General features: G+C 36.6%; 1 protein-coding gene across 1 annotated transcript in view; it reads left to right on the top strand.

Moving 5' to 3' along the window:
- Hmcn1 (hemicentin 1) overlaps positions 1-13,400 on the top strand; it is a 402,633-nt gene that overhangs the window by 283,314 nt on the left and 105,919 nt on the right. Inside the window, exons 50-56 of the mRNA XM_028775780.1 lie at positions 335-508; positions 831-944; positions 2,036-2,181; positions 5,213-5,363; positions 7,120-7,314; positions 8,894-9,007; positions 12,295-12,482. Coding sequence (XP_028631613.1) covers positions 335-508; positions 831-944; positions 2,036-2,181; positions 5,213-5,363; positions 7,120-7,314; positions 8,894-9,007; positions 12,295-12,482 — 1,082 coding nt within the window. The remainder of the gene's footprint in view (positions 1-334; positions 509-830; positions 945-2,035; positions 2,182-5,212; positions 5,364-7,119; positions 7,315-8,893; positions 9,008-12,294; positions 12,483-13,400) is intronic.

The following is a 13,400-nucleotide window of genomic DNA, read 5'->3' as shown; positions in this document are numbered from 1 at the left end:
ATACAAAACAGATACATATGGAAGCTTGTGTTACATTACTACAGATATGTCATTACTTCTTTTGTGTGTATTACCCTTCTCCTTTAGCATATGATATTTCTCACTGAATGTATATGAAATAATAACGATTAATTGTTTTGTTTAATTAATTAAATAATTAATATTAAATAATTAATAATTTAATAATTAAATAATTAATTAATTTGATTAATTGTTTGTTTTGATTAATCTCTTAAAAACTGAGATTACATAGCTAAGCACAATAGCAATTCAGCAGCCCATACCTAAAAGACTGTCTAAGTCTGCTTCTTTAATAAAACTTTTAATCTTTCAGTGTCTCCTACAATTGCTGGTGTAGATAGCGATGGCAGCCCTGAAGACGTCATTGTCATCCTTAACAGCCCGACTTCCTTAGTCTGTGAGGCATATTCCTATCCCCCAGCTACCATCACCTGGTTCAAGGATGGTGCACCTTTAGAATCCAACCGGAACATTCGCATTCTTCCAGGTAAGTAACTGACCTCAGATAACCCAGACATATTTGCATCATCTACTGTAGAAAGCACAGGTTATTTTTTGTGAAAGTGCCTGTATCTTCATTCTGTGACAGTATGTTTCTATCTTACTACCTTCGCATATATCTTAAATTTTAAAATATCTAAACATTACTTTTTGAAAGACACAAAACAAATATTGTGGCTTATTTTACATGAAATATCTACCACTGAATTGTATTCATAAGAAGCAGTATTTACAATAAGAACTAAACTCTGCATTCCCCCACGTCCACTGTGATGTCAAAGATTCTTCAATGTTCTTTTATGTTTTAGGAGGTCGGACACTGCAGATCCTAAATGCACAGGAAGACAACGCTGGGAGGTATTCATGCGTGGCCACTAATGAGGCCGGGGAGATGATAAAGCACTATGAAGTCAAGGTCTACAGTAAGTTCCAAAAGAACACCCCTTCTTACCTCTTTCTGAAGGCTTCTAGCTTTCTCAATCCCATTTTTCATTATTTTTTCCTAATTGTTTGTACTGATCACTGAAGACTCTTACTTATCTAGTTTGTCTCGTCAAGGATGGAAGTTGCATTAAGTACTATACCCATGGTCTCAGTTGCTTAAAAATGTGGAGAGCCAGGGTTGATAAGATGGTTCAGTGACTAACATGTTTGATATGAGAGTCAAGAAGCCCATGTAAATGTCAAATGGATATGGAGGCCTACAGGCGGGTCCAGCAGACAGGAAACGCATAGAAAAAGCTGGCTAGCTACTCTAATCATAACAGTAAGCTTTGGATTCAGCAAGAGACCATACCTCAATATATAAGATAGGAGATAATTGAAGAAGACACCTAGCATTAACCTTGGGACTATAAATGCATATATGTGCACATGATCCTACACATGTGTGTGCAAACCCATGTGCATGCACACACATATCATCACAGACATATATGAAAGGAAACATTTGTGAAGAATCCACTGGATCCACTCATTATCTACCTGTTAGAGAGTGTTTACATGCAGGTGCCTACTCCAGAGCTCAAGATGAGATCAATACGAATGTCGGATTATGACAATGTAATCAACCTATAAGTAAAAGGCAAAACTCATACTGTTATTAATGGGAGCACATTGTAAGGCCTTCCTTCCTAAGTTATTGATGTTACTTTATAAACAAAGTATATATTTCTGATTGTCATTTTTACCTTGACTTAGTGCCATAATAGTCAATACAATGTATTTTATGGACCACAGGTGGATGATGTGGGTCTAGAACAGATACAAATGTAAAGGACATTGGTCTCTCCAGCAGTTTTATAATGATGAAGAGATATGTATATTTTTATTCATATTGTATGTCTGAAGACCCCTGTTTCCTGGGATGCTAACTGAGGTCATTCATGGAAGGCCTGTGAAGAAGTCTCTCATCTCCTTGGCACCTTATTAACTGCTGCTTCCTGTGATCTCTGTGGCAGACTGTGTATTTAAAACAACCAGTGCCTAACTCTTCTATGTTCATCTTGTGCAGTTCCACCCATAATCAAGAAAGGGGACCTTTTGGGGCCAGGTCTTTCCCCTAAGGAAGTGAAGATCAGAGTAAATAGCAGCCTGACTTTGGAGTGTGAAGCTTATGCAATTCCTTCTGCCGCCCTCCGCTGGTACAAGGACGGACAGGCCAGTCACAACTACATTTCCTTTGTTGTTTATTTCTTAAAGATGAAAATACCAATTTAAAAAGAAACAGACAGATGTATTCCCACCCACTGTGATATTAAAAGCAGTCACTTTATGCTTCTCAAATATGAAACTGCTTTAAAAATTTAATAAAATGAAAAGAAAAACATGTTTAATAATTTTGGTATTGCTCCACCACTTGGAGGTAAGCAAGATTGGTTTTGTGTACATTAGCATTTGACTGTGAAAATCTGGCTGCCATTCCAATGGAGAATTAGAGGAGTAGTGTTTCACCCAGATAACTAAATTTAATAGAGAAGAAACCCATGTATGGTCCTAAAATGAGGACTAAATTTATGCAGAACTTTCTCTTTCACAAAAGATAACATTTTTGATATCCTAAAATATGAGAAAATTAAAAGATGTAAAGGCAAACTATGATTACTCTGGGGTAGTGAGAAATACTTAGTAAAAAAAGATCAATTTGAGAATGAAGGAACAGACATGACGTGGGAAGGGTTAGAGGGGAGAACAGGAAAAGGAGAAGTGATATAATTATATTTGAATTAAAAGTATTTTCAAAAAATCATCTCTTGCATTAAAAATATGTAGATCCTTCTGTTTACGATATAACTTTCAGACCACACATCCTTTTCCTCACGCAATTCCTAGTCTCTTTCACAAGTCTAAGGACACATGTGCTGACGCTCGGGGGCAAAAAAAGGATGGAGTTGCTGTTAACACTACTAAATACAGATGAGAAACAGCCCTGCTCTTCATTCAGTTTTACACACAATCAACCAAATGGTCAGTTAAACTCCAGTTGTGTAAGTTTAGGTCATAGTATGACTTTAGAGGCAAGAAAGATGTGGCTTCGTGTTTTTCTTCCAGATCCCAGATAGATTCTGCAATATCAGCAGTGGAGGGCTCATATCTTTTCATATAAAATTAGCACGTATCATCTGGAAGCCATTGCAAAAAGAAAGTTCAGAACTCCCACCATGCTCTGTTTCTGTTGGCTTTGCAGAGCGCAAGCACGCAGTGTGATGTATTGTCAACTCTGTACAATCTTGCTTGCAAACACATGAGTCCCCTGCCCTTTGAAATTATATCATTAATTTGGTTTTAACTTTCTATAAGGCCTTTTCATCCCTTATGTTCCTATGCATAGAGAGATCCACAAATGTAAAACCAGGGAAATACTGGAATTTAAATAGAAACTAGACTGCTTTCATAATTCAGCAATAATTGTCGAATTCAGTCTCTGAAATAGGTCAAATTATTCTGACTGGCACTTCTCATTTTTTTTAAGGCCTGGGATTCGTTTCCTAAAATAACAAACAAGAAGCAATATTATCAATAAATACCTTTTCCACATCGTTTTTTCAGTTATTTCTTTTTTTATATACCAAAATTTAATAAAGTGTATTTTTTAGAAAAATCACCAAAAGATATTGACAATATCATGTATAATAACTTTTAATACAATCTGTATATTTTATTTATCCATGCCCTGAAATTTTTATATTGATACAGACATTTTAAACTGTGGCATATTTATTTGTGATGTAATAATAATAATAATGGTTTGTTGCATCCCAAATTATTTGACTCTCGTATGTTTGCTAGGCACTATTTTATGTGCTACAAATATAGATGAGAAAGAAACAGGTCAAAAATCTCTGCCAACATAAATTTTTAGAGCCAAAACAAAAAGCAAAACAAACAAACAAAGAAAAACACTCACAAAAAAGCCCAATGGCAACAAAACTAAACTAAAAACTTAAGTCAGTAAAACAGAATATGGCGGGGGATAGGGGGATAGGGTAGAAAACTTGGTCAGAAAGCACACACATAACTCAGCTCACATCTGCCTATAACTCCAGAACCAGCATAATCCTATGGCCTCTTCTAGCCTCTACACACTCCTGAACTCCTGTACACACACACACACACACACACACACACATACACGCACATGCACACCAGAAGACATGTGTAGTGTATTTCTACCTTTGGGAGTAGAGGAACAAGGGCTGTAGTGTTTCAAAAGACAAAAGGGGAAAAGCTACTTCAAAATGAAGACAAATCACCCTGTGTCAAATACCACCAAGAACAGAAAGCAAAGGCAGAACTGAGTGGTACATGTCGCCACATGAATGTCATGGATGACCTTGACTGTCTTTTTTACAAAGCAGAGAAGACAACGACTTGATTGGATTAGATTCAAGGAACATTAAGAGGATAAAATTAGACACCTGACACATAGAAAACATTTTTGAGTGGTTGACTGTGAATGACCTCGGAAATTGTGTAGGTAGGCTGCAACAAGAACAACCTCCTTAAGACGGACGCTGTCTAATGGGCTGAAATAAATAGATGCTGGTGTGTGTGAGAGAGGAAATCAAGAAGCTGAGAGAACAGGTCTTTGATTGACAGTAGGCACTGAAGTCACTAAGAATTATGAAAGACATACTACTGGAAGGAATGTCAGTGAGTCAGGAATAAAATCTTTAAATAATGAAGGACGAGCTATAATTCCCATTTCAAGATATCGTAACATATCCCGAGCTTAAAACAGTTTTATGTATGAACTTAGGATGTTTCTGAATGAGTAATAATAAATTCAGATAAAATCATATTATGATAATGTTCTCAAGTTTAATAAAGTTTTCTTTATTACAGTTTTCTACAAAACTATCAACAAGACACACTTTTTAAATACTTTATAAGGTTATCTGGAGACACTTGCTTTCATGGATAAATGGACGTGATGCTAAGAACATGTTTTCTGTTATAAAGATTATATAAACACATATCCCACAATGCCTGGCTGATGTGAACTGTATCAGCTATAATTTTCAAGAAAAAAATTTACTTAGATAACAATTTGACCAAATTAAATTAATTACTGCTATCTTGAATAGTTTACCTACCTCCATTTATTAAAGAATCATAACATTGATCATTTGCAGGCTATCTTAGCTTTATTAGCATATTCAATGCTGACATTGTTATAATTGAATCACAGCCCCTTAAATCAGATGATCATGTTACCATCGGTGCAAATGGACATACTCTTCAAATAAAGGAAGCGCAAATATCAGACACTGGGCGTTACACCTGTGTGGCATCTAACCTTGCAGGTGAAGATGAGTTGGATTTTGATGTGAATATCCAAGGTAATATTACTCTGCTTTTTGCAGGACAATTTTCACAACCTGTTAATGTAATGGAAAAGAGATTTGACTTGGTTTACTTTAAAATCATTTTCTTCTCATAATAATATAAGTTCATTACGAAATTTTAAACGAGAAATTATAGAAGAGAATAATCTCATACTTTTTTAGATTTTTTTGGTTTTTTATTTATATAGGTGTTTGCCTGAATGAATGCATGTACGTATGATATATGCATACATATGCATCACATGTGTGCCTGGTGCCCATGGAAGAAGATATTGAATCCCACAATACTGGGATCATAGATGCTTGGGAGCTACCAGAAAGGTTCTGAGAACTGAACCCTGGTCCTCTACAAGAGCAACAAGTGCTCTTAAGCTATGAGCCATCTCTCTAACCCCTATAGTTCTTTTTTTTTTTTTTTGGTTTAGTTTTTCAAGACCGGGTTTCTCTGCGTAGCCCTGGCTGTCCTGGAACTCACTCTGTAGACCAGGCTAGCCTCGAACTCTTGAACTCAGAAATCCACCTGCCTCTGCCTCCCAAGTGCTGGGATTAAAGGTGTGCGCCACCACCGCCCGGCAGCCCTATAGTTCTTATTTTATGCATTTTCTTCTGGTATTTTAAGGTACAAATTCATTTACAAAATTCAGTAACAGACTTCTCTTACATCAGCATTGCTAACATTATATAATGAAGGTTATATATCATGTACAAAAGACAATAAAAGCATTAACAATGAATTCAGAGTAGACAGACTTTGATATGCATGAGTATACTTATAAACTTTGTGTCTTGGACATGTAATCAAAATATTTTAAATGTCCATATCCTTTAAAATTAATACCCCTTGGGATTGCTAAGAATAGTACCTGAGATAAGACACCTAAGCTATTCCTAAAGTGATTAAGAAGTAATGCCTGCTACTGCTGGTACTGTTTTTCTAGATGTTACCACTCACCAGCAGAATTATTTCCACCAGTGCTAGGGATTAAATCTAGGGCCTTATGCATGCTAAAGAAATCCTCTCTCTCTCTCTGAGCCTTACCCCAGCCCTCAACACAACTTTTAAGACTTTGCCTGTTTCATCAGTTCTATACTCAAATATATTAATTTAACCAAACTCCTATAGTTAAATATCCAGGTTTCATTTTTCATAAATAACACTATATTTATCATCTGGGTACACAAAATTTTCCCAAATCTTTCATTTTTTATATATGTCTAAACCTTGAAACTTAAGGTTACACACTTTTGAAATGTCTTTAATGTATAGGTAGTTTACTACTGATAAAGCTCACACCCAGTGTGAGAAGAGTGAGAATATCCTATTTTTAATAGTTTAGTCTTGATTGTTCATTTTATTGAACTTCCTTCATAAGACAAATCATTGATATTGTTATCAAATGAGCCCATCCATTCTTTTGTGTGTGCCTCAAAAGTAGCTTTTCCTTCAGGAATCATATTTCTCACCATATTCCTCCTGAAAAGTGGGCCCCAATTCTGGTCAATCAGCAGAGCCTTTTTACACAAACAGCAAAGACAAATGTGGACTCAGAGCACTTTAGTCCTCCGCTTGACTCTGACTGGTGGCTACTGTTTGTCTGGCTGCTGTTGGAAAGCATATAAGTACTTTAAAAATGTTTTGGCATTGTCTAACTTACCAAATCCACAGATTGTTTGTTGAGATGCAGTCGAAATCTTTGATGGGTCAATTGTGACTGTCACACTGAACTGATGCTCTGCTTTCCCTCCACAGTGCCTCCAAGTTTTCAGAAGCTCTGGGAAATAGGAAACATGTTAGATATCAGCAGGAGCGGTGAAGCCAAAGACGTCATCATCAACAGTCCCATTACTCTGCACTGTGAGACACACGCTGCTCCTCCACCGACTCTGACGTGGTACAAAGATGGCCAACCTCTGACCTCCAGTGACAGAGTACTGATTTTGCCAGGTAAACACTGCCACATAAAAGCACGAATCTCTGTCAAGGGTGTCTCTTCTCATTTATTGGGCCGGTTCACTGTAATTTAACTGAAGTTTGGGTTGCTGAATGACACGTCTTCCATACGTGGAGGAGCCTACCTTCAAAATTTGACAGCAGAACATTTTAGCTCACTTTCTAAATCTATTCCATGGTTGTAATCAACTTATGCAAGTTCTTGGACTTCTTCATGCCTCTTTTTCTGTATTGATGTCCTTAGTCTGTTTGGTTTCCAAGCATCGTTTAATCTAAGACAAATCATTGATATTGTTATCAAATGAGCCCATCCATTCTTTTGTGTGTGCCTCAAAAGTAGCTTTTCCTTCAGGAATCATATTTCTCACCATATTCCTCCATGTTCAAATGTTTGTTTGCAAATAGATAGTATTTGATTTATTGATTTGATTGTATTTTCATGAGCAATTATAAAGAGTTATTTTTAAATATTTTAATTATCACATGGTTTGTTGATGGAAAAGATACTTAACATTATTAGAATTATATTTTCACGGCTTCAGTGTAATTATCACAAGTATTCAAATAATAGAGTTTGTTAAAATGCAAAAATTGTATCTTTAGGGCCAATACAGTATATAATATATGCAAAGTTAACCCAAATTAACTGAAATAATATGTTTATAAAGTAAAAGTGGAAGAGATAGACATGGTATCTCTATGTAATATATGACATTAATTGATCAAGGACTAGAAAATGGACTGTAATAAGCTTACTGTGAAAATAATCTGAAAGATGCTATGGAATTAGTACAAGTAAGTTTTTATTAACTCTAAATTTCCTGGTTTTAGTTGTTGTACCATAGCTTTAGGATGGATTATATTTATTTCTATGACATTTAGATCTGAGTATATGTTTTAAGAAGTCACCAGGCCTCCGACTTACTGAAATAGCTTAAGAAAATATTCTATCCATATGATAGTAGGAGATAAATAGAATTACATGCAACAAAATAATTGGTGAACATAGATGCAAATTTTAATGTGGCTGTTGCAACTTTTCTTTAAATTTTATTATCAACATTAAAAAGTTTACAAATACATAAGAGGTCCCCCCTCTCCCGGTATTGCACATGAACTCTTAAATAAAACATAAAAGCTAAAGTACACATTACTCTTTAGAGCCCTGGATATATGTCTTTAGATGAAGTTTTATAGGAAACATTGAAAACATAAAGGAAAAATATTCAAAAACAGCAAGAACACAGCATCACCGTAGAGTAACATTCCACACAGAGCATAATAAGGGGTTACAGCAGTCTTCTCCCCTCTAGAAAAATTGACACCTACTATTTATTTCTGAAAAATTCTGACTTGTGGTACAGTATTGGATCACTTTTTAGCAATGTAATATTGGCTGTGAAAATGGATATTATCTGAGACAAAAATGGAATGATTAGAGGGAGTGGGAACATTGTCAAAAGCATAACTACATGTTTGTCATTAGATCTAGGGAAACAAGGTGTAGTTCTGTTCATGATCTGTGTTCACTCTAGTGTTTAGAGGAGTGACATACTAGGACATATATTTTCAGGAGGACGAGTTCTGCAGATTCCCCGGGCTAAAGTAGAGGACGCTGGGAGGTATACATGTGTGGCAGTGAATGAAGCTGGGGAAGACTCCCTTCAATATGACGTCCATGTACTCTGTAAGTTTGCTTTCTTTTGTTGATTAAGCATTTTCACTCCAAAATATTTTCCAATGACTAATGTTTGCAGGATGTCACCCTAACACTCTAGAAACTATAAAGGTAATGATACTTCTTCTAAGGACTACTCTTTTGTGTGCAAACTGAGAATATACTAATCAAGACTTCTAAGATCTCAAATACCAAAATTGGAGGGAGAAAAGGAGAGGGAAGGAGGGAGGGGGAAAGAGAGAGAATATGGATTAATGATTCACAAACTTGGTAATGTCCTAGAGTAAAGTAATCTGCAATCAGTCATTTCTGACTTCCTTGGCTCAAAAGAGGTCAAAGCTATCCAGATTTTACATTTCAATGTCTCTTGACTTTATTATTACTGTTAATGTGACTGTCAGGCAGGTGGTTTCCTTGGGCAGCAAGGTGGACCTTAGCAGCTCTAGATTTATTTCTTCTTGTTTCATATCGAATGACCTGTGTAATATTAATACGTGAAGTCCTAGAATTGACTGTTTTTCATGTGAAGTACCTATACATCTTCGAGTCCACCACAGACACCAAGAGCTTGAAGCATTCTAGGGATGAGATCACATTCTTATGCCTGCTCTTGGACCAGAATCATTCCCATCTGGTACATAAACGTGAAGCAGAAGAATTATTATATTCTTAAGTCAAATGGAGTTATTAGGAACAGGAGTTTTTGTATTGGAGGAGTATAAGCTAGGGAATGGCCATGAGGATATATAGGAATCAATCTATTCTGGTTTGCTTTCTATTGTGATAAAAAGCCACAACCAAAAACCACCTAAGGAGGAAAGGGTTTATTCCACTTACCTATCCCAGTGCACAGGCTAGAGCAAAGGCAAGAGCTCGAGGCAAGAACTGAAGCAGAAGCCTTCCTTTCAAGATTGCTGCTTCCTGGACTCTTCCTTATGACTTGCTCAGCCTTGCCTTTTTACACAACCCAGGACCAACTGCATAGGGATGACATCTCCCACAGAAAGCTGAGTCTTTCCACATCAATCACTAGTTAAGAAAATGCCCCCACAGTCTTGCCTACTGTCCAGTCTGAGAAGTTCTCAGCTCCTCAGTTGAGAATCCCCCTTCCCAGCTATGCCCCAGTTTTGTGCCATGTTGCCAAAACCTAGCCAACACACAGTAAAAATGAAAGATGTTTTTTATACAGAAAATGTTGACATAGTATGAGAGATTAGACAATCATCTCAGAGTGTGACTGGGACTTTAGCACCAGGTGATTAAGACAATGATAGCAAGCGCAATAAAAGTAGAGTTCCTGGGAAATCAGGTAGGGTTGGAGGGGAGGATGCTAATGTTGTTTCCAGCGTGATAAATCTAACAAGATTCCAGAATGCTCATGTAAAAGTGATGACCGGGCACTTAGAATTAAGGAACTGTCACAAAGGACAAAGAATTAAACCCAGACTGTACACCCAACAGCTGTCCCCAGACAAGTGATAGTCAAAGACAAGGTTTCCAAAGGAAACAATAGGGAAACATTGGTAGATAAAAGAAAGAAAACAGGAGACAATCAAGGAATGAGTGAACCCAGTAAACAATTATGCCTGGATTCCAGTTATTAGAAAAATTGTCAACTGATGGGTTTTCAGTGCTGAACATTAAAATGAGTTTCAGAAAATAAAAAGCCTTTGGCTTTGAGACTTCAAGTCTGTGAGGGAATGTTGTGTGATTCTCTTCAAAGCCACAGAACAAGGATAATTTTTGAGCATTAATTAGACACAATGAAATAAAATAGAGACAAGAGTTAGAATGGAGTTGGCTGGCAAGAACAAATGTAAGAGATTTGAATGTACCAATAGACCAAAGGCAATAAAACTGGATGCAAAGAGACTCATTAAAGTGTCAAGAACGTATGTAGAAGGCAGGGGTGGAGGAATTGATAGCATAAGGGCCAAGGTTGTATATCAAAGTAATGGAGCAAAGAACTAAGAGGCTACCAAGACTTTTGGGGGAGAAGGAGGCTTTTTGAGTAAAAAGAAAGGGGACACAATGAAATGTATATCAAATATATTTAGCAATCCTTTTTAGTATGAGCTTAAAACAAACAGGGGAAGGCTTGGAATGTCAGGCTGTGGCAAACAGAAGTCATCAGTGGCTGCTGCGGAGATCTGATGGTTATCGCAGGAACTGTTTGACTCCATCATTGCACCATCAGAATCCTGGAGACACAAGTGTTTAAAAACAAAAACAGTGTGTCCTGTCTGGAAGTTGAAGCAGATGTCAGAGGTACACACTGTGGATGCTGGGAAGCCTCAGAGCTCCAAGTACTAGCACCATAATGATGCATCACTTAAATGACACACTGTGACGTGTGGGTTGGTCATGAAGAAAGTAACCTGTAGAGAGGCTAATGGACTGATTGTAAAGAGGGAAGGTGGAAGGTCTAGAGTTTTCTATGGAAAGAACTGTCTGTACAAGTCCAAAAACAAAGGTGGACATCCAATTTCATATTGTATTTATTTGACAAATATCTATTGATTGCTCAGCCTGACAGGTCCTGTGCTTGGCACCAAGGATACAGCAAGAAGACAGAAGCTGTCAGTAAAGTGGTGTAAATACAGATGTGAATGCTTGCAAACTAACATTGAATTTTTTGCCGTGTACTTTGTATTATTGATTATTTTCTAAAAAGAATTTTAACTTAATTGTTAGAGAAACAAATACCAAGACAGTACAAAGTAAACATACACTGGTTGTTGAAAACCTGGCGTGTTCTAACAGTGCAACAAAAATTAATCATGCTTGATAATGATCACTTACTTTGAAAATAAATCTTTTTTTTTTACAAATGTGAACACAATCTTCCAATTTACTGTACCATTCCAGATTTTATTCTACAGATAATCTGTGACTTTTCAAATGTGAAATGAATATAAATTATAGAGCACTGTTTTAAATGTGGGATGTAAGCATAGCTCAGAACTTCTTGGACTTTAATGTGCTTGAGTAACATCTGGGGAGATTTTTCAACCATCCATACCCTGGCCCTTCTCAGATATGGCTATGGAGAAGGTGTGTGTGAGGCTCATGAATGTGATGTCTAACCAAGCTTCCAGTGATGTAATGCCTATTCCACTGATGCTGAGGCTGGGAGCCTGGAATAGCCCAGATTATTCCCTTACGAAGACTCTTAACATCACAGATACTCTAAAAGCTGTAATTCATCTGGCTTGTCCTGATGACAAAGTGGTATGGCCTGCCTTACTAAAGACATTGTTGCCCATCAGAATCTCTCTGTCACAACCATTCCTTAGTGCCACCAGTTATCAAAGGAGCAAACAGTGATCTGCCAGAAGATGTTACCGTGTTAGTGAACAAGAGTGCACAGATGGAATGTTCATCCAGCGGTAGCCCAGCACCGAGGAATTTCTGGCAAAAAGATGGACACTCCTTGCTAGAAGATGAACATCATAAGTTCCTTTCTGATGGCAGGATTCTTCAGGTAAAGGAGGAAGAATCTAATTTTAAAACAGTGTTTTGGGTATTGTGATAATTGTCTTCCTGGTTGATAAAAGTATTAGTTTATGAAAATATTTATTTAGATCATTAGCCATCAGCCATACTGTATTATTCTCTACTCTGTTCCAACAATCAGAAATGACCACAGTGACTTTTGGTGTAAATTCTTCCAGAATATCTATACATACAAACACTCCTGTTGAGCAACATAATCTTTGATTAAAAAAAACTATTGTTGCAATCTTTCCATTTCATGTATGTGATGATAACATTCTAAATGGCAAAGGCTTTCTACTGATTAAATACATTCTGTGTTGGCACAGGCAGTAGGAAGCCATCCTTTGACCCATGTAAATATACTGTACTGCTATTTGTCAATTGGTATGTCCATTTATTTCCATTCAAATGTCCTAAAAGAAAGTTGGGATATGTAAACTTATATCAGTTCTTTTGTTAGGATAGAGTGTAATTAAATTACTAGTAAACTAAATAAAATATATAAATAAAAATATCCCCTTGGCTCATAAATCCAAGAATAAATGTGAGTCCAACACAGGACATTTGTCACAGAGTTCTTTTTAAAACAAAGTAAACATCACTGCTTATAAACTTGAATTTTTTAAAGCGTTATCTACATTTGAATATGTCTACTTGATGACCATACAGCCTGTACCAAAATGCCTAAATGTTTTCGTGTGTAGTGCTATACACATAAGATGCATAGATGTATCTTTATAATAAATATTCTGTTCTATAAAAGCTAAGTACTGCTACATAAAACAAACCCCTTCAAAACCTAATAGCAGTACAATAAGAATCTATTTAGCTTGTGTGTCCACTGTTTCTATAGATGGGATTTCAGATCTCAGCTGGGCTTACTCACATGCCTTCAGAGCTGTGG

Source organism: Grammomys surdaster, unplaced genomic scaffold, assembly GCF_004785775.1.
Source record: "Grammomys surdaster isolate TR1022 unplaced genomic scaffold, NIH_TR_1.0 259, whole genome shotgun sequence".
In the NCBI taxonomy this organism is placed as follows: Eukaryota; Metazoa; Chordata; class Mammalia; order Rodentia; family Muridae; genus Grammomys; species Grammomys surdaster.
The sequence above is the reverse complement of the archived record's forward strand: the minus strand, read 5'-3'. Positions and strand labels throughout refer to the sequence as shown.